General features: G+C 37.5%; 1 protein-coding gene and 1 pseudogene across 22 annotated transcripts in view; both read left to right on the forward strand.

The window, feature by feature from the left end:
- The window catches only part of PCDH15 (protocadherin related 15), a 1,100,829-nt gene that overhangs the window by 678,675 nt on the left and 399,976 nt on the right, over positions 1–22,178 (forward strand). For all 22 annotated transcript variants that reach the window (XM_075423218.1, XM_075423232.1, XM_075423229.1 and 19 more), the window contains one exon: positions 1,225–1,343. In XM_075423218.1, the coding sequence (XP_075279333.1) occupies positions 1,253–1,343 (91 nt within the window). In that variant the 5' untranslated portion in view covers positions 1,225–1,252. The remainder of the gene's footprint in view (positions 1–1,224; positions 1,344–22,178) is intronic.
- On the forward strand, positions 5,292–5,739 carry LOC104330380 (dnaJ homolog subfamily C member 15 pseudogene; annotated as a pseudogene).

The following is a 22,178-nucleotide window of genomic DNA, read 5'->3' on the forward strand; positions in this document are numbered from 1 at the left end:
TGGAATAAATTCAGATCTTGGAGAAGTTCTTGGCTTGTTCAGTACTTAATGAAACTATCACCTATTTCTGTCAGTGGAAATCCTACTTCCATGTGGCTCTGAACTCTTGAAAGTAATCTGAAAGGATGTTACTGTGCCCTAAGCGGATTTTTTTGTGCGTGTGTGGGGTGAATTTAGACGCTGTCCATACATTTGTGTTTTCTATAAGCTTGGTTTGTGGAAGGAAAATGATAGCACATCTGCAACAATGTCTCACTGATGGAGGATCAGATGGTGTTAATGTTGAGGCTGTTAAATAGGGGGTAAGAGTGTTTAATTTGGAATGAGATACAGAAGTTTTGTAACTAGGATAAAAGTTGTAAGCAGAAAGTGGCAATGAAATCTGAGTGAAGTACTTTGCTTGGGAAAACTGACAGCGCTTAAACCCATTTTATACAATAGCTTGTTTGTATATTGCTAAAAGTCTCTTCTCATTTCATGCTTCTGTTGCTAGGAAGTCCACTGTATTTGTCACAATGTTTTTAAATGTGAAGGAATATTTTTAAGTAATTCCATTCTGAGCTACAGAAATATGCTAATTCTCTTTATTGGAGCAATAAAGCAGAGCTTTAGATAACTTTCTAATGTTACTCACTCTAAATATGCTCTGGAGTGCATTCAGACCTGTCTTGGCTAGTTTATTTTCCTAGCTTTTCTGTACGTGTTGGGATTTTTGTTTGTTTTTCCTCTTTTGCTGGGCATGAATCAACAGTCTGCCTCATTAAAGAAGGCCGTCAACGAGGTTCACTCATGATTTTCCCGGGGAGAGATTCTGCTACACGATGTCTTTGTAACTGGGTCCCTGCTGACTTTTGCAGTTGAACACTACTTTTAAGAAGTGGAATTTCTCCGATATGGTCACTTCCCCAACATGCTTTAAAGCATAAGGCTAAAACAGGAAGAATGAAATAAATACTTCATTTTGTGAAAATTAGACCTGATTTAAGCAAGAAACTTGCATTTTCTTTAGTCGGAGGCCTCTGTATACGTGATAAGCTAATGACTCCAGAAGTATGCATTGATGCTAATGGGATTAATCTAGCTTGCTTTAACAGAAACAATGTTGCACTCTTATAGACTATATATGCCATATGTAGTTCCATACTTATCTGTGAAATAGTTTGAAATCACTCACCTTTGTGTAGGTTGCTTGACTAATGCATGTATCAAATCTTTCTTTTTCAGATCTGCCTTGAGTGAAGTTTGACAAAAAATGTTACAGCAGTTTTGTGTCTGGAAATGTTTAACTGTAGGGATTGCCGTTGCTACTATCTTAGCAGGTTGTTTGGCCCAGAATGATGAAGGTAAGGTTTTTGCTGTAGAGGCGTAGCTGTGGGAGGGGTGGGATGATTCTGTGATTTCATTTTAATTTTTTCCTCCCTGAAATTATTACTCAAAAAAGTAGTTTGATACTTAGTAGGAAAGAAAGATCTCGGTATGTGTCATGATTTTATGCATGTCGATTATTATATTTTACAAAGTTCTTGATTTACCAGTCAAGATAAAATCTTAAGTTATGATTATTCAGTATTAGACTTCAGCTTTAAACCTTTTTTCCTCTTGTTTATTGAACAAATACTTTGCTTTATTTGTAAATTGGCAGTTACAGCACTTGCAACAGGAGTTTGAGAGGGAATTGTTAATGGGCTTGTATACATATCTGACCAAAAACTTGAGAAAAGATCTGCAATGAGGGTCTTCTAGAGAAACCTGTATACCTCAGAAGTCCTAAAACATGGTACCAGTAGCTCATGTTCAGCCTCACGACATTTTGGTTGAATTTAATTGAGAGATACCAGAAATGTGTTCTGCCCGTTATCTATAGTAATAAAAAATTACAGACCTAGATAACTCGTTATGATTTATTCTTTTGAACAAGTTGAAGAGCTGAGTTTGACACACTTTTTCTTAAATATTCTTAAGTATGATGAGGAGGATAAGTAAAAAATGACTAAGGTTTCAGAATGTCTGTAATGAAGCTGCTTATAATAAAGTGGCACTTATGCCTTCCATGTAGGTAAGCTGTAATAGTACATATTTATGACTTATTCCTGCAGCTGGATTTTCTTTTAGAAAACTCTATGTTGGCAGTTGAAGTACGGTAGTTTTGCTTTCATGAGAAGTCTTTGATCCTACTTGAATTTTGTTTAGGTTTTTTTGGTATCGGGTAGAAAGTGTATTTTTTCTTCCTCTATTAATTACTCTACAAATGTCCTTTTATTCCCTCACATCCCCCAGTATTTGATGTCTGTAATATACAAAAAAGCTTATTTAAATTTATCCATGTGTATACGCTGTCATTATAGCTGTCACTCTTGACACTGAAGTGAAGCATGTTAGCTGCTCATATTTCAGATACTTGATCTATGCTTGGATACAATTAACTTGCTTTGTAATCACTTATTGTAGCAGTGGAGTGGGGCCATTATGTTTTGCAACATTGGACTTAGTGATGGCTGTCAAGTAGTCTTTGAGCAATAAAATGCTAGATTTGAGGAAGGAGAGGCTGCATGGTGGTGGGATGTCCCCTGGTGTGTTCAGCAGCACAGGAGGAAGTGGATGTTGGAGAGCAATGGCAGTATGTTGAAGGGTGGGGAGGGAAGCAGAATGATATGACTGCACTGGGCTATATCCATTCTGGGGTCATGAAAAGAGAGCACTCATGGTAGGCTGATAATATAAAGCAATACTTTTTACTGTGCTCTTGTTTGTGCTCACACAGGCAACATCATAACATTCATCCAAAAAGAAATCTTTGATCAAAATAACATTGTAATTTCTGTGGAATACCATTTTCTAGTTACAATTCAACAACGCTCAAGTACGCAAAACATATGGCACAGATGCCCTAGAAAGTATAATAGTAGACAGTTTGATATTTCAAATTAGGAAAACAGATTCCTCAGGTTTCAATTTTGGTCCTTTCTACTTCTTATATGACAAGCTCCCATGTTAATTAATGTCCTTATCTCAAAAAGTATGCAGATTTTTTTTGTTACACGTGATTTAAAGGAAGGGAAAGATAGTTGTCCATAGTTATATATAAAGCTATCATTTATTAATGATAGTGTCACTGAAAATGTACAGCAGATTGCTCACTTAAAAAGGCTGTGAACATGTAGTTGCAGTTAGTAATCTGTTGTTCATGGTGTCACGTGCTAGGAGAGAATCTCTGCAACTTCTAGACTTCTGTGTCGGGAGTTACTGTGAGCAGGTGAAAATTACATCACTGACAGATAGCAATAGCAACAAAAACTCAGCTAATTAGATTTCTTTTTGTTTGTTTTTTTTTTTTTTAAATTGTGTTGCCCCAGTTTGACTTTTTATTTGATTCTTCTATTGAATTCTTGCAATAATTCTATAAAATCTTGCCAACAAAACTTTCACTTGTGTCACTAGGAAATGGAGAAGACCTGAAAATACAGAATATTTTAAAGTCAGGCCTAAATGTTGTGGATGACTTGGCAATGTATCTATTCCAAATATCCACAATTTTGGAGATAGTATTCAGACAGTACCAGGGTTTTAGAGACTTTCTTTTGGTGCATTAACTTAGATTCTTGAAATTTTGTGTTTTCTGTGCAAGCTAGTGTTTCAGATGAGTGTACAAGGATCCCTGCTAGAGTGCCCACATTATGATATTCTTCCTGAGGTTTTTTTTGTGGGTGGTTTCGTGGGGTTTTTGGGGTTTTTTGTTTTGTCTTGATTTCTTTTTTTTTTTGGTATCTTTGCTCGTGCCATTTTGTTTGGCACAGAACCCAAACTTGTTTTTATCCTTAACAATAATCTTCATTATATAGTCTGAACAGAGGAGCTTTGCTTTTCAGTGAATATAAATTTGATGCACATAACCAAGAGTATTGTTACTTTACTTGGGAGGAAATGTACAGAAATGCTCTTGCTTGAAGAATATGCAGCACTGATATAAACTTGAGAATGAACTGATTCCTCCATGTTCATGAAACAGTCAATTTAGCTGATATATTCAAGGTACTTCATATAAATTCCATAATGCTACAATCGAGAAAAAAACGTATGGAAATTCATTTAAGCCAGGGTAGGGTACTCGCTACTCAATAAATGCTACCCAGCTAATGAGGCAATGCTTATAAAAACAATTACTTTGAAATATGTTTCTTACAGCTAAATAGAAAGCTATGTTCCATACTTACATCATTGCAGAGAAGTACCTTGGCATGCCTGGGACTGGTGGAGTTGCAGTAACAAAATTTGTAATCTAACATATAACATATAAAAGACGCATTGTTTTAATAATTACAGTTTAAAAACTGTAGTTATTTTAACAGCAGAACAATCATGAATATAAACAAGAAGAATCAATTAAGGCAGAAATTATAAACTATTTCTTTTCATCTAGCATGCAAATGATCTGTTTTCACGGTTGTAGCTGTGCATGTTTAGTCACATGCCTCTCACTGCATTTTGCTCCATTAGCTCATACTTTGTCTATTTCAGAAGTTTTTGCTTGAATTCCTGAGTTATCAAGTCTTCCCCAGCCACAGCAATTAATGATGTTACAAAGTAGCCTTAAAAACTTTATCAAGGAAGTCTCAGAAACAGTTAAGCTGCTTTCTTCCTATACTTATTAGAAAGCTTCCCTAGAATCTTATTTGTTCATTTGGCTCAATGCCATTTTCTTGTAGAAATGAGAACGGCTAGCTGATAGTGCCTGGTAATGCGTTTCTATCACCGATGTTTCTGCTCTCCAAGCAAAGGAACATTTAGAGAGCAATAATTCCCCCTTTTGGTTTTTGCTTGCTAAACTAAACAAACGTGTTTCTGTAGGCTGCCCTTACAAAGTAGATTCTCCTTCCCCTCGCGATCTCAGTAGTCCTGCTATGTCCCTCTTTCAACTAAATTCACCTCCTGAAAGTTGTTGCTAGCGTTTGTATTTTGTGTCCAGGTGACATCCCGACAGTTCTTTATGATGCCATCTGTGCTTTTCTGTGTGTGTTGGAGTTATTTCACTCAGTAAAGTGTATTTCATGCATTGGTGGATGGCGGTTGTGCTGTAATGTAATACAGCTCTGTCTTTTTCTATTGTCACCTGTAACTGATAAGCACAGGCCTCTAGGGGTTGGTTTTTTTTTTCACAGCAGTGTTTTTGTCAGTGGTGTCTTAGTGACATGCAAAGCAAAGTTGCATTTGTGCTCAGGTGGTTTTTCTGTTTATGCCACTAACAAATTTGTGTCCTGCATTTCTTGTTCTTGTCCCCCCTCCTCCCATCCATCATGGAGGGAGCCACAGCCTCCTCCGAGGGCCTGCGCTATGTCGAGTACTCCAGGGTCCCTACAGGTGCTGGCAAGGGCCAAGCTGTGCTGGACCAAGGGCTGGCCAGAACTATGATAGTAGTTGGACTTGGTGTTGCAGTTGTTGCATTTGCAGGTCGTTATGCTTTCCACCTTTGAAAACCATTGGAGTAGGCAATTACAAAGATAGCAAGAAGCATTTCAACTTCTAATCTTTCATCGTACTATAAAGTAGGATTTGAACAGAAAATGAGCAGGTGAGAAGCTAGTCTTATTTTAGGTCTAAGTCCATCTGATGGCAAGGCCAAAATCAGAACAGCCCATAGAAGAATCATGATTTTGAATCATCCTGATAAAGGTGGATCATCCTTACTTGGCAACAAAAATAAATGAAGCCAAAGACTTGTTGGAATCTAATGCCAAAAACTGAAATCCGAAGCCTTGGGTCATAGGAGATACAGCAGAAAGCTTTCGTATCTACTTACTCTGTACAGTTTCTGAACCCATCATATTTATTGTCATAATTAAAAACTTATTTTTAAGAATAAGTAATACAGATTTTAAATTTATATAACAGATTATTTAAAAGCAAACTGAAATCTTCTACTGCTATGTAAAGTTATGTGTAGTTATGCTTCTGTGAGGAGCAGGGAGTTGGACTTGATGATCCCTATGGGTCCCTTCCAACTCAAGATATTCCACGATTTTAGAAGTTTTCAGTGAGCTGAAATTTCAGTCATATGCTACTATGCATTTGTAGAGTACTCCATCACCTTTCAGTACAAAGTACCTATCTGAACTAAGTCTCCTTGTCATCTCATTTTAGCCATCTCTCTTCAGGTGGTACTTAAAATTTTCATACTAATCTAGCCTTTAGCTTAATCAGTTCCTGTGGAGAGTATGTAAAAATCTACTGATGAAATGCAAATACTTTACATATCCTGTAGTCCCTTTGTACTAAAAAAACACCGCCCCCCCAAAGTTATTAAAAAAACAATCCTTTTGTTAAAGAGTCACATCAGTCTCAAAGTACTGTTGATGAACCCATTCAGTGTTTTCTTCCAGTGAGTTCTTTGTATTATTCTTTTGCTCAATCATATGGTATGCCAGAATAAATGTAAGACTGTGGGTGGATGGGCAATGTGTTTTTTGTTGTAGTGTGTTTTAGTGGTGGGTTTTATTCTTAAAAAAGACCAAAGAAATCTGGTTTTACAATTTCTGCTGCTCCTAGTTGGCTCTTTTCCAAGCAGGGGAAATGTGACAGGTTTTTTTAGTAATATTTTAGTTTAAGTAAAAGTAGAGATATCAGTTATAGCCTTGTAGTATGTGAAATTAGGTCAGCTACAATCTCTTTTATCTTTACAGCGCTTCTCTATTAAATTCAGAGGCAAACTCTCAAGCTAAAAGAAAAAATGAGGAGGAGGATGGAAACCCAGGATCCAATTTCTTTCCTTTTTTTTCTTTTTAATGTAATGTACGTGACTAGAAGAAACACTTCAGTACAATCTTTTGCTTAGTAGAGAAGGCTGCTGAATTTAAAAGCTCTGTGTGTGCACTTTCATGCCCTATGAAACTGATCCAGCAAAAATGATCATCTGACAATTAATAAATTTAATAGTCTTCAGCATTAGACTTAGTATATACCTGTCATGAAGGAGATATACCTGTGAACTTGGGAGTATCAGTAATTTATTCTTTAATCTTAAAAGGTGAAAGAAAGGCAAAAATAATTCTGATCACTGTTTAAATACAAAAGAAAACCAAAAGCAAACCTGAAGATCCACCACCAAAATTTGCTATCGTTCCTTACTAGGATTTTCAGAAGTGTTTCATGGGGTGATGGAAGGTGGTGATCTGTTTAATATAATGGCATCTTTGAAGGACTTTTGAAGATAGTCATTTGTTGGGGATGATTTTAACCTGAAGTTGACTTTTTTGTCTTTTTTTTTTTTTTTATATACACAGATGAATAAAAGGTTTGAGAAGTTCCTTATGTTTCACTTGAAGATTTTTAATTGTAAAACAAGAATACTGACAAAAGTCCTCAATTAATACACTCAGAGATGAGACCATGTCGGTCTTTATGTTATCTTGTAATGCAGGTGCAAATTTGGATTGCATTTTAGGGAGTTCTTCAAGAGCAGGAGAAGAGAGGCTGAGCTTGCAAAGGCTGCATGTATTCCCCTGTGCAACTTGATGCTTGCTGTCACCTGTCTCCCTACATCTCAGCTGACTCAGGGACTTGTTATACCACCCTGTCACATAACATCCAAAAATGACAGTGCTTGAATTCCACTTGCGTTTGGTATGGGACCAGTACGTATGTTGTGATGTGTGATAAAGTAGGAATGATCTATTTCGATTTTGTAAACATTTTTTTTTTCACATGTATGGGTGGATTTGGACTTGACACCAAACTAGTATGATGTTATTTTCTAGTCTTCTAGTTTCAACTCATTTTCTTACTTTTAACTACTCTAGCCTGCTGAGCAGGAGGTGTGCCATTGACATCTATGCTGTGGAATATGTATGTGTCACTGAAGGCTCAGTGGGTTTTGTTTGATTCTGAGCTGCTAGTTGAATCTTTTTCTTAGGATTTGCTAGCAGGAGTACCTCTGCAGCACAAAGATTTCATACTTGGGAAGACTGAAGGAATACATCTTAGTTAGACTGCAATCAAAACACTTACCGTGTAGATGGATGGAAAAAAGCAAACCTAATCTCGTTTTGGTTGAAGTATAAGAGAGTAGATACTGCTTTTTGTCCTTAAGCTAATGAAGGCCCTTGAAGGGCTGAATCAATAGGCGTTGTTTTTGTGGGGAAGTATAAACTTGTCTGGGATAAAATATGCAGCAGGGAGAAACTGAGGAAATAACTGACTTAGTAGGAATTGGTGGAAAACTGTGATCACTAGGTATCACAAATACCTCACATCATGATGTATGTTAGGGTTGTGCTGAACATTAAAGACCTACTTTTTTTTGCCTTGGATGCAAAGCTGACTCTGTGGGAAGCTGCCCAAGGTAGCAGATTGCCAGGTGAGCCCGACCGTCTGCCTGGCTGTGCTAAAGATGCTGGTTGAGAACAATGTCCTACTGCACCACCCCGCTGCTGGTTTTCCTGCTATCACTGGGAGGTGCGTTGAGATGCCTGGCTTCAAAGTAAACTAACAGCAGGGCTTGTTTATGTCAGCATGACAGGTTTTGGCCTTTGTGTTTTAAGAACAGAAACTCTTACTCCTGACTCCTTTGACATGTTAAAAACACCTCTAAAATCTAAACTACTACAAGAGCAACTAGAGCTCACTGGGTTTATGTTGCGTTGATTCAATAAGCTGAGTTGACTCACCCTACAGCTGCAGAACTGCTAGATCTGCAGCAGGAGAACGCACTACCGAGTCTGGAAGGGCTTAGTAGCCGCTTTGAGGTTAGGTGTAATCTAAAACTGTATGCTCCCTGAATTCTTAAACTGAAACTCAGTCTTTGCAAGGCACGTGGTTCAGGCAGGAAGAAACACATCTCTTGCTAACTTCAGCACTTAGAAGGTGTTGAACTAATTGAAATTAAGTCCATTTCTAGTTAGTTCTGGCATCTGAAATGAAATAAAATTGAGGCTGATCAGAAGATTTACTTATCCAAATATTTATTTCACTTCATAAGGGTTAAGCAGATTTTTTTTTTTTTTTTGTCAGGTTGTAAGGAATGGCCGTTTAAATAGTCTTTATCTTTACCATGAATGGGACATTTATTTTTAAGGAAGATTTTTCCTATGAAAAACAGAACTGTGCGACTCACTCTGACCACCAGGATTGTTCACACATGAGCTCCTTCAGCTGCTTTTCTGCTGCCTGGAGCCCTCTCTATTAGTGACTCTTTTATTCAGTCTAAGAGAGTCTTATGCTACAAAAACTGAATAACTAAAGGGCCTCACAAATCGCTTTAAGAGATCTGAAATTTTATTTTTATATATTGATGTTGGGTAGGAGATTAACTTGGGAAAATGCATATTTGAATACATGTAGCCTATTTATCTTTCCCTGAGCCCTATACTGTACATATATAGTCCAGTGAAAGAAAAGTACAAACAGGTGCTTGCCTAAGGGCTGCCTAGGAAAGCCTCTGTTCTTCAGAACAGAAGTAATTTGTTTGCTTGCTCTATGAAAACTCGCTGCTTTTGGTTGGGAGCTCTGGCACTTGGCTCTGCAGAGATCCTAAAGGGAAAAGAGCTGTCCTTGATGTCTTTGAGTTGCAGTTCAGCCATTAGTTCATCTGAAGGGTTTAATTCTTTGAAGTGTAACTGAGGGGATGTCTTGAAGTGCTACTAGCAGTGCTTTGAGTCTGCAGAAGATCACTTTCCCATTAGCAAGACAGGAGTTAAATCCATGAAATATGGGCATCAGAAATAAAGTTCATCTTAGTAAATGTGCAAATGTCAGCCCTCGATCTCTTGGTAGAAGTAACTGAGTACCCTGCATGCTCCCTGTGATGGTGCAGGGATGGATGAGGCAGGAAGCTGCTTGTTGAGAAGAAGCAAATCCCAGATCCCAGCATCCCTGGAACAACCAGACTGTCAGATCTAGCTAGGAATGAGACTCTTCTAGGCACTAGCCTATGACATTCTTTCCACCCAGCCTTATTTTTTAGCATATGAGGTATTGTGTGTTGGGTTGCCTGGATTGCAAACATCGATGTTCTTTGAGTCTCCTAGGACTTGACTGACCTGAGCCATCCCTTGGTGTGGGAAAGATGTGAAAACTGAGCTGGTGCTTTTTTTCCAAGGGACCAGTGCCCTTTCTTAAGGTGAAATTCACCTCTGGGAAGGGAAAGCCTGGTACAGGGAAAGCAGAAACCCTTGTGAAAGGGCACTGGCACAGCTTGCGTCCCCTCTGTAAGAGTGACTTGGACTTTGGGACTTTCATAGACTGTAACTCCAATGATACTGGGCTGAGCTTGCTTAGCCTGAAGAAGAGAAGGCTGAGAGGGGACCTTATAAATGCTTACAAATATCTTAAGTGTGGGTGTCAGGAGGACAGGGCCAAACCGTTTTCAATGGTGCCCAGTGACAGGACAAGGGGCAATGGGCACAAACTGAAGCATAGGAAGTTCCGTCTGAACAGGAGGAAGAACTTCTTCACTCTAAGGGTGACGGAGCACTGGAACAGTTTGCCCAGGGAGGTTGTGGATTCAAGACCTGCGTGTACAAGGTCCTGTGCAGCCTGCTGTAGGTGACCCTGCTTTGGCAGGGGGGTTGGACTAAATGACCCACAGAGGTCCCTTCCAAGCCCTACCGTTCTGTGGTTCTGTGAGTTCCTAAAAATCAGTGACGGTTGTGTCTGTGCATTCATATGTTGGTTTATAGCCTTAGAGTATGTGTGGTGAGCAGAGCTAACCCCTGTGCTGGTCGTTCTTGTGCTTTAATGGTAATATTTGAAAGAGTCTTGAGCGGAGATATGTACCTGTGTAAATTTGTTTGACAATTTAGTGTTTTGACATAGAGCAAGGAAGACACGTTTTCTAAAATACTGTATCTGTCTGTGATCTCCATCTCATGTCCAGATTTCACAGAACAAATTTACCACTTCTGTTGAAACTAACTCCTTTTAGCCAAAAGAGACGGTGCACTGACATAGTGTGAACAGTGCTTTCTCAGACATGGTAGATTTCTCCCATAGCTTCAGGGGGATGAGGTAGGATTCACGTGTATTACTGGGTACAGAGGATTATACTGTAACTGCTTTGTGTGTTTATTTTGCAGTAAAGCTCTTGAATATCCTGAATCTAATTGCAAAAATGCATCCATTAAAGTAAAATATGTATACACATGCGTGTTTTACATCTCTGTGCAAAGGAGCGTAAAGACATTGGAGGCAACAACCTTTCCTGCACAGAGCTTTGTTTTGCTCTACTGTCATATTTCCCTCCAGGCTTGAATTAGCTGCCGAGATCCCCCTTCTGCACAGATGCACATTCTTAATTTCAGCCTAAACAGAATCCACTTGCTTGTAGATAGGACACTGCGAATTCAATTGTTCAAAATACTATTCCAAGCAATCCTTATTTTTGTATTTCTTGTGTAGTTCCATGTGTTCTGGTGTTGTTCCCCACAAGACAAACTCTATCAGCACTAATCCAGTAAATCCATCTCTCAATCACCTGCTGAATTGCTGTGACACTTCCAGCTTGGTCAGGAGAACCTGCTTGTTTTGTTTAACTCCAGTTTTCTCTTAAGTGTAAACACATTTGCAGATCTAGGCCACTAGATCTAGTAGTAAGATAGCTCATACTACTGGACCATATTTCTTTACTAGGAGGCCCTTAATAAGAACAAATGTAAGTATTTTAACTCAGCTATTTATTGAAATAACTTTGGAGGAAATCAGACTTTGAAATTATTTCTGAACAGCAATAACTAGACTAGTCTGACTTTCAAAAAACTGACAGATACACAACAAATGACAGCATTTAAAATCTGGCTATGCCTCTTAGTGGCGTAATATTCATATCATGGTCCACTATTTATTTACATTGCCTACTCAATTTTTATTGGAAATATCGTGCCAATTTTTTTGTATTCATGTATAGTATATGTAGTGGTAGTTTGGAAACTGAGAATTCTTGGGGGTGTCATAGTGATATGGGAGGCTAGTAATCTTTTTTACGGTAAGAAGTGTGACTGTAGTGGACTTTTTATGTCAACACAGAAGCTTTGAGCTACTCAGGGTTGAGGTTGGTTATAGGTAGCCTGCAAGCATAGATGTGTTCCAGTAAGTTTTCCACTGCATGTTTAGTTGAGTTATGTACCTAAATTATGGATCAGAAATACGGTATCTCTAGCACATGTATCTTTTTCTTCACCGAAGCTCATTTTTAGACTAACCCTTTCTAAAAGCGTTTGCTTAAGAGGAAGGAGTACGCGTGGGGAGAGGAGCCTGAGTTGTTAGGAAACTCCAAAGTTACAGTGTTCTCTGCTGTAGACTCCATTGTAGCCATGGGACTTGTGAGGAATGCGATGAAGTATGAGTTGAAACACAGATATGTTTTCTAAGCAGAAACATAAGTTTCCAGAATCGATGAATTTACCCTTTTAAAGCTTCTTTGAAGTCAGAGGGTAGGAGAAACAACCATTTGCTTCTGCCTCTTTTTCCAAACTTTCCCTTCCTGCTGGCTAGGAGTACTGATACATATCCTCTTTCATGCTCAGTCTTACATAAATACCAATTTCTGTGCATTATAACGATCTCTCCTTTGTCTTTGGGGTTCCCTGTTCTCCCACTGAACTTTGTTGATAGCTTGGCAAGCTGCGTACTCCTTCTGCTCCTACACATCACTGTCCCTGCCCTGTCATGTTACTTTCCAAACTCTCATCTCATTTTATCTTGTCTCACTCAGTCCAGCAGTAACAATTATTTTTCAGTCTCCTGTATGAGACTGTCATATGTTAACAAATAAAATGCGATAGCAACTACCTCGCTGTTGCTACTATGCTTCAATTTAATCCTTTTTTGTTGAGAAGAATCTGTTTAAAACAAGGCGCAGGAACTTCAACTTGATCAAAACTTGTTTTTATTATGATTTTTTTTTCCACATAACAAGAACTGACTCAGCTGTGTCCTTTAGAGCACAGGTTCTGTGCATTACAAATTACAGATTTGGTTTTGAATCACTTCATATGCCCAGTTTTGCTTCAGTTCAATAAATTTCAATATTAGGAGTGACATTCTTAATTGCATCAATAATGAGCATAAGTTTTCTGGTTTATTATGTGGCAAAGATGTGATTGAACAGTGGTATTATCGCAAGGACACCTGCAATTACAATGGCAATAAATATGAAATTTTAAGTAACTAGTATAGGAAAAGATCAGTAGTACTGTAACCAAGTTGTTCAGAAAATAATGAAGTGTGAAATCGTTTTTCAGAGGAAATATTTAAATCTTTACTTTCTTGTTGATTACTTGGTAAGTATGGACTTCTACTTTGGAAGGCTTTAAGTAGCGGTCTGGGTTTTTCAGCGCTTCCAGAAGGTCTGAGCCTCTGAAGGGTTCGAGTTCAGACCCCAGACAACAGTATCTCTAATGCAGTGTGTGTAGTGGGAGCAGAGTCCTGTGTCTGGGTAATAATTGTAAAGGATGAGCTCTCACAGCTCATTTTGATGCATTCATTTTGCAGTAATCATTTTCAGATTCAGGGATCATTGCTGTTTAGCTCTTTTTCCTGACTAAAGCTCATGTCAGCTCAGTCAATTGCTAGGGATTTATATGGAATGTCTGCAGTGAGGAAATGTCTGGGATGTTGAATGCAAAACCAGAAAACCTCCTCGTTAAGTACCCTCCTCTGCTTTTCCACAAATGTTGCTGTAGTTTTTGAAGTCACTGCAGTTTGTAACTCTGGCCTATAGTTTCGGGTGAATAAATGCCTTTGATTTTCAATAGGTAAGACTATGATGTTATATTTAATGTGAACTTAATTGAACAAATAGAACGGGCTCAGAAATATTTTTGTCTTGAAGACTTTTGCCTTTATAGACAGGCGTGATCACTAAGTTTCCTCCCAGGCAAATACCCTCTCTCTCATCTCTTCTAGGGAATCTCTGTTGAAAGAAGAGAACTCTTTTGTAGATGGCGAAAGGAAAACTTTTGAGTAAACAGAAGAAAGTAATAGATGGATTTAAAAAAAAAGTCCAAGGGTCTTATTGAGTTAAGTTTAAAGAAATAGTAAGATAAAGTCTGTCCTTTACTGTAGTATTTATTAGACGGTGTATTGAGGCATGACAAGCCTTAAAGTGGTGTGGAAATGAATATATATGTAGGCTACAATGAGCAGAAATCAAATATTTAAATAATATCAAATTATCATGATGCACCTAGTTAAGCCTGATGGCAAAGTGAAGGGCTGAGGAGGTGAAAAAGAAATGAAGGGAGAGAAATTGTGTTTTCAGATTGGATTTATAGATAAATGGGATTTCTCTGCGATTGAAGACTTGAACACATCTAGTCCGAATTATCCTAGAAAGCTGATTTTCACAGAAGGGTGGATGTTGTGGTATGATTTTGGGTGTCTTTACCTACAATGCTATTTCAGTTTTTTTTAATTCAGTAACAATAAACTTTACTGCTTCTCATTTTAGAAACATCTAAAAGGGGTTTCTGTTCAAGGTACTGCAAGTTGTTAGGGATTTTTAAACATATTCCTGCAGAGCAGTAAACAGTTTACTTGCATTGTTTTCTTTGCTTGATCCTGTACTGTAATATCATGGTTTTAGTTGCTGATTTTTAAGCTACTGATTATTTTGTCTGAAATTTTGATGCAATGTTAAATACTTGATTTTTTTTCTGTCCCTTAAAATAGATCAAATCCTGCTTTGTGGTACGATCTGTTGAGAAAAAGAAGTCATAACCAAAATAATTCTTTTTCCTCTTCATTTGCTAGAATGAGCTGTTCGTATTTACTAAATTATACTGAAAAGAATTTTCTGTTAGTAGTATCATCTTGATTTGGAATGTCATTGGTTTGGGCAACTACATATAATTCTGTTACTGCCTAGTGGTTCCCTGACTTAAAGTATATATAAATGGGATGGGACTTAATTATTTGACCTGCTGTGCAAGTCTTGTATGAAACAAATTCCGCAGCTGATATCTAAATGGAGTTGTTTGAACAGACTTATTTGTTGGGTCTGAAAGAAGAACACGCAATTGTAAGCAGCTAGGGGCCTCTCATGAAAAGTTTCGTCCAAGCCTGTGGAAGGTCCAAGCTTAAAACAAGGCATCTGTTGTTGCCTGGTGTTGCATTGATGTTGCTGGAGATGGTAGTTTTCTTTGCGACTAGTTGACGAGTGCAGACTGATCATGTTTCTTGAGAAATAGCTGGGGTTTTTGTTTGTTTGTTTTTGTTGCAAATGCATTACACAGCACAAAAATTAATTACTCAACACCCCCCCCCCCCCAGCCTTCCTTACCAGTAAGTTTTGAAAGATTTCAGAAAAAACATCATAGGAAAACAATGGACTGTTTTTCTTCCACGTAGTATGGCTGATAATGATACTGGATGACGGAGCAGTTGATACGTTACATTGAAATAAAATAGAAATAATAGGTTTTACTCATCTTTGCAAATATTTCTTGACTCATCAGACTTTTTTTCCTCTCATAAAATGATTGGGATTCTGCTATGTGAATCATTATAATAATGTGATTCTGTGAAAACGGCTAGCAAGAGATGAAGTTGCAGTAAAACACACCTTTCAAAATTTTCTTTAAATTGTTTCTCTGTTTATTTGGAAAGAACAGTGATGAACAAGAGGACACCTGACTGTAAACTGGGGAGCTCCAAATAAATCTTGCTTGCAGTGTTGGTCTGTTCTGTGAACAGGCTCACAAAACATAGCAGTTGTGTGATGTGAGTGTGGTCCATGCCCTTGCATTCTCAGCACTCAGTAGTCACTGCAGAGAGAGGAATCCCCTCTAAAATGACATGAGTCCCACTCTTCAGAAGATGGAGGAGTATTTCCCTGTAGCTGATGTTTGGCAGGATGACTACTTTAGAATTTAAAAAGAAATTTGTAGCTCTGTTATTACCTGCAATTCCATGGCATGTGGTGTTTTATCTCGAGGCTTTTAGACATATAAAGACGAAAACCAGTATCTTCAAGACTGTGTTACAATTATCTCCAAGTTCAGCTTCAAAATTGTAGTAGAAGGTGCTAAATGGCTTTTTGAACCATTGGTATAGACCATTTTGTTTAGTATGCAAAGTTTCAGATACACAAATCAGAAGCTTCAACTCTGTTTCCCTTTCTTCAGTGCTTTTTTGTCCTTTTAAGTCTTCCTTTACTGCTTTTTATTGCAAAATTAATTGAAAAAAGAAAATCTGGGCACTGTTCTTTATTAGCTTGCTAACAATTTTTTTATTTTCCATTAAATATTTCATGCTAAATATGAAACAGAAGATTGAGAATTTTCTGGTGAGAGGCTCTAGAGAGACGTTTGTGATGCTTCCCTTCCAAGAAGCATTTTAATAGTTAATTGAACCTTTTTCCTGCTTGGCTACTGTACAGAAGTTGCTAAAGTGGAAAAAAAAATATGATTTAAAAAAAAAAAATGTAAATACTATCTAATTTAGGAAGTATTGTTTTGTAAATAGGAGGAGAAAGTTTGAAGTTTTTCATGTGTGTAGGTCCATTTTATGAACTATCTGTTCCATTGACACTTTGCTAGTTGTTTTTGGGTTGGGTTTCTTTGAGGGAAAAGAAAAAATGGACTTGTACATCATTTGAATTTGAACATGCCATATATCTGATATTTTGTAACATATGCAACTGTAGCAAATTTTCATAGCCTTAAATTTATGTCAGACATCAGTCAGTCAAAGATGTTATTTTATGGTCTTTGTTGACAGATAATTTGTTTACAGTTTCTTCTTCCCTAAAATACCATGTTCTATAGGATATGTTTTTTATGAGATGCTCACAAAGTATGTTTGTCCTGGAAAACTATTCCAGTTCAATTAAATGGAGCAGATGCAATTCCTGCTAAGCATAATGATACAGGGTGTGAAGAAGATGCTTTCACTTGATAGCGATTAGGGTTAAGAGTGTTAACTTGGACCTATTTATGTTTTCAGGGGGAGGGGAAAACAACCCAAAAACCCCATCAAAAAAATGAGTTGTCTTTGCTTGTCTGTGTAAGAACATAGTATCTTATGCAAAAATCATGCTGCTTCTACATGTGCAGTGTGGTTTGGGACTATTAGAATTTTGTTCAGAAATGCTCTGGAATAATTTCTAGCTTAACAGATAATGAAGGACAAACTTGAATTTACCAAAGAGAACTGAAAAAGTTGCAAAGTGCGGCTCTGTGGTATTTCATCTTTCTGGGCTGCATTAGTTACAGGTTTACACTATAAAGCTGAAGACAAGCCCGAATATTTGTTTTGTTTTTTGGTGCTGTTAAAACTATGAGCTACTGTGTTAACCTTAACTCTAAAAATTTTTATTACTTTGGGGGGCAAAAAGGCTGAATGATTTAAAAATGAAAATTTAGCAGTAGTTTAGAAGAAAATGAGAAATACTCTCTGACAGAGCTCACAATGAGACTGAGGGTCCTACCGCCACAAAAAATAGCAGTCTCCTTTGTTTTTGATAGGCTACAACTGCTCTTTGAAATCTCCCTGGCAGTATCTCAAAGGTACACCAGTAGTGTCCTTTTCTTCAAATCTCAGTGCACAACCTGCAGGAAAGCAATATTATTTTTCATTTAATGAGCTTTAGCACATGAGCAATTAAGAAGACATAATTGAATGAAGCTAATCAGGAAGACACAGAAGCTTGCCTCTGGGATGCTGCTCAAGTCAATTGCTTCTCATATCTACAATTTTATCTGTTTAGTTAATAACACCAATGGGTATAGTTGCACAGGCTAGTGGTTTTACAGCTTCAGGGGCTTAGCAGTTTTGTTTTGTCTTCAAGCTTTAGTCATTTTATTCTTCTAAAGAGGCAGTGATTAACAGGTGATAAGAGTCTCTGCTTGACTAATAACATTCCGGGTTCTCAGAGGAACGTGATGGAGACTACTGTATTTTAAATGTCTTTGAATTGTTCAGTATACAAATTGCAGATAAAACTAGACATTTACAGGCATGGTGTTCACACAGCTCCATATAATCAGTGAACCTGTTGTTGTGTGGTAATTAAAATAGTTATGAACATACTGACATGGAAAGGCAACTGAGTGAATGGCTTCAGATAAATAACTGCTTTCTTCATTGTCCAGAAATAAACCTGTAATGAACCAGAATCTTAGAAAAAAAAAATTTCATACTTAAAGAACATGAACAATTATACATAGAAAATAACGATTAAGAAGTCCCATAGCTATGCTCAGCTGTTTTCTTACAGCCCTTGTGGGTAGCATTTTTGTTAATTAAGTACTAGAGCTATGAAAAGAAAATGCCTTATCTGCTGCTTCTTCCAGTGTAATCAATGGCTTGGGATTTATTTTCAGTTGTGCATTTGGCTAATACAAAATTAATGAACCTCTCCCTTACAGTCAGCCTGGAGATGGGCTAGAAGCTGAGTACTTTTGTGTCAGGTATGCCACTTTATCAGTGCTTGTGTCCTAGATAAAATTAAAAAAAATAGGGTTGAATGGGATTAGGAGGGGAATAGTTTTTGACACTACTGAATGCTAAGAATGCATTTAAAACCTACAGAAATAACAGTGCAATCGCTGCCTCATCTGCAGGATTATTTTCAATGCTTTCTCACAGGTGGAAACCTTACAGGAAGAATTTGAAAGCTCCCCTAAATCATTGTATTTCTAGCTATAGGGATGAAACTGAGTCCAGCTTTTGGAGGCATCATTTCTGTCCTCCTGCTGATAGCCTCTATGTAGCCTGTGGGTCCAAATTATTACTACATTTTTGTAATTTAAGAAAAAACATGTTCTATTTACTGCCCATCCTTGCTGATGTAAAACTTGGCTGAATATGCACTGGGATTGGACTGACTTAACAAGTACACCTACTAATACTTAGCCTTTCTAGTCAGGTGCTGTTCTGAGAAGTGTTTGTGTGTACATATGTATTTGGAGGGGAAAGAAGGTTCACTGAAGGGCAGAAGTTGGTATTTTTTTGGCACTTCTAGTATTTTTTAGCATCTGAAACACTGAGGATAGCTGTATCTTTACAAGAACAGATAATCAGTCTTCATTTCTGCCATCAAATATCCTCTTTTTTTAAAATTTCAGTAGTCTTTGCAATAAGAAGCAGAACTGGCATTTTATATCAATTTATCTGTACTCATTACTCATGATTAGCACCAGGAGCAGTAGATCTGTTAACTGCTTTTATGGTACTATTTTGCTATTTGGTGTTTTTGGAAGCACAAAGGTACGACCACTGTGTCTGTTTTAGGAAGAGATTTTTTTTTTTTTTCCCGTGTCTTCAAATCTCCCAGAGATCAGTGATAGAGAGAGATTTTGATGGCAGTCAGTATGTCCTATAAGGTGTTTATTTTTTAAACTGTTTTCTAAGTAGGTAGAAATTGAGAAGTAAATATTCTGAGGGTTTGGAGTCATATTGCAAGAGATATGAAATGTCTTTTTCAGTGTAGCAGAAATGTATCGACTCTCTTCTTGCAATTGATCTGTTGTTTGATAAAGATTTCAGACAGCAGGTGTGCCATGCTTGGACTTTATTTTCATGAGTGTTATAAAAAATATCAGAAGAAATCATTCTGTCTAAAATGTATAAATTTCTGGAAGAAGTCTTTTACTGTTTAGAGCTTGGAGAGCCCACACAGCAGCATAAGCTGCTTTGCTTGGCTTTAACACTGCATTTTTGGGAGTGCTTGGCACCTTTTGGGAATCCCCTCCAGACAGGTGCTAGTGACCACCATCTGCCAAAGGGTGCTGAGCCAAACAGTCCTTTGTGTCATCCCATACTTCTTTTCTCACATAGTTGCTTTACAGAAGAGATACCCAAAGACCTTAAATTTATTAAAGTAAAGCTTGAATTAATTCAAAGACAAACAAAGGCTGTAACTATTTTACATTTACCAGACCATGTTTGAGTTAATAGAGCCCAAGCTTTCCAAACACAAGTATAGTTATGGAAAACCTGGCAGAAGTAACAGATGATGCCATAGACATGTTCTTTCATCTCAGATTGTAATTGGCTTATTTAATAGAAGCCTCAAAAAAGAGGCTGAAGTTATGCCTTCATGCTTTTCACCGAAAGGTTTTTTCTAAAAGAGATTTTTGAGAAATATTGAAGAAAGTACTAACTTTGCACATAAACTTTGTATTCCCACCCAGCCCTGTATTTTTTCAGGCATATTGTGTTTAGAACTGGGAGATGTTTTGTGAATTTACCTGAATATGTAAATAATAAACTGTGGAGCCAGGAAGACAAAGTACAACTTATGTAAGAACAAGTATGATTACCACTGTAAATGGGAAGGATTTTAATTATAAAATAAAGATTGTATCAATTTTGGCCTAAAAAATAGGTATCAAAAGTGTGCATCTAACCAGAAGAAAAATAACTCTTTGCAGCTGTTCAACATTAAAGCCCTTATTACTTTCATAATTAACTCAGGGTCAGGCTGTTTAGATACAGACTAGATCTTTGATGGGCAGAAAGCAGTTCAGACTTCAACTATTGAATCCATTGGACCATAGTTTATTAAACAGATTCTTCAAAGGATGACACTTTCTGTGAAGTCTTATTACTTTCCATTTTTCATGGATGAGGAACATACAAATGAATGTGACTCAGGTGACATGTAAGAGCTGCACAATATCTTAGAGGCCTTAACCTGTTTTGGGGGGAAAGGACCTCCTATCTGCAACTTTGGAGCCTGCTTTCCGCTCACAGCTCTGTACATTTTCACCCAGGCTGTGGGGTGGTCTTTGCCTAATTAAGTTTTACATCTCTGAATAAGTGTCAACATCCTCGGTGCAAAATAAGTTAACTTTATGAAGTCACAGGAACTTGATTATAAGTAGTAAGTTCATTATGTGCTAATTCCTGGATTCTGCTACCACACCTGTGCTTGGAAATATGCTTGAAAGCAGATTTTGGCCATTTTAAAGGCTTTTTTTTTTTGGTTTTTTGGTTACTAACATTAGATACAATGACTTCTACTTGAAACATATAAACCTTTCTGCTTTCAAAACCACAGCATAACATGAGTCTTACTTCAAGATGATGTTCAATGGTAATTAAATCATGATTTACTTAAGACAAATTGTCACCGTCTGTATTTCAAATGTGAAAAGCTCCAGGTCAGTCCTGCAGATGATTGTTTCTGCAGGGATGGAGTAGGGGTTACTCTGGTGTGTGCTAGATAATCCAGTGGAGTCCCGCAACTGTAGGATGTGGCAGCTTATCCTTCCAGAACAGGGTTGCATTTGCCACGGAGGAGGGAAAAAGTTTGTACTGTGCTTGTGTAATTAAGATGCAGTTGTGGAGGTCTACTTTGACTGGCTAATTTTAGCAGCATTTGAGTCGGTACTCAAGGAGCTGAAAGAGTGGAGTGTCTTTTAAGGCGCACTGGGGTATTCCTTTATTGAGCAGCAAAGCAACTTCCTCACCTTCTGTCACTGATGCTTGATGTCTTGATTAAATTACAGGAAGATGTTGATCAACATTGACGTTAGAGATGTCATGAGAAAGATATTTATAGACACAATATGTAAATGTTCACAAAATTGCTAGTTAATTACCTGAAACATAAACAAACCTAGAACTGGCAGGTTAATTAGCACGGCGTGTTTTCGATGGAGGTAGGCATGGGTTACCTGCTGTAGATTTGGCATATATGGTATTAAACAGAATTTTATTGAACTGTTTAAATATTTACAGCAGCTAGTGCTCAGTGTGGGAGAGGTGACTTCAGAGAAGCAAAACAGCTTCTTGTTGTTCTATCACCGAAGGCAGAAGGTAGACTCTGACAACTTGACTGTTGTTTTTTGCTTAATAACATGTGGATGTTGCTGATGTTTAGGACGAGGGGAGGTTATAATCTTAAAAATCCAAAGGGAATTTGAGGTTTCATGTCAATCTAACTTTTTTCTAGTCTATTTTACAAAGCGCTACTTTTTAAAGAAAGTTGCCAAAACCATGGTCTCAAGAATACGGTTCAAAGGTATTCACATATGGTAATGTAATACTCTAAAATTTTACATCTGCTCTAAAAAATGAAAGTATTCTTGTGTATGTAGCAAAATTTCATGAAGGTTTTTTTTCCCCTCAAGTTAAGATTAAACTTTCTTTTAGTGTTTTTTTTCTTTTGTCTCAGCTAATCTCAATCAGTTCTGTGGAACTTCTGTTTTCCATGTTTGTTGTGTGTGAAAAGATTCCTGGACTGA

This window comes from Opisthocomus hoazin, chromosome 6, assembly GCF_030867145.1.
Source record: "Opisthocomus hoazin isolate bOpiHoa1 chromosome 6, bOpiHoa1.hap1, whole genome shotgun sequence".
NCBI lineage: Eukaryota > Metazoa > Chordata > Aves > Opisthocomiformes > Opisthocomidae > Opisthocomus > Opisthocomus hoazin.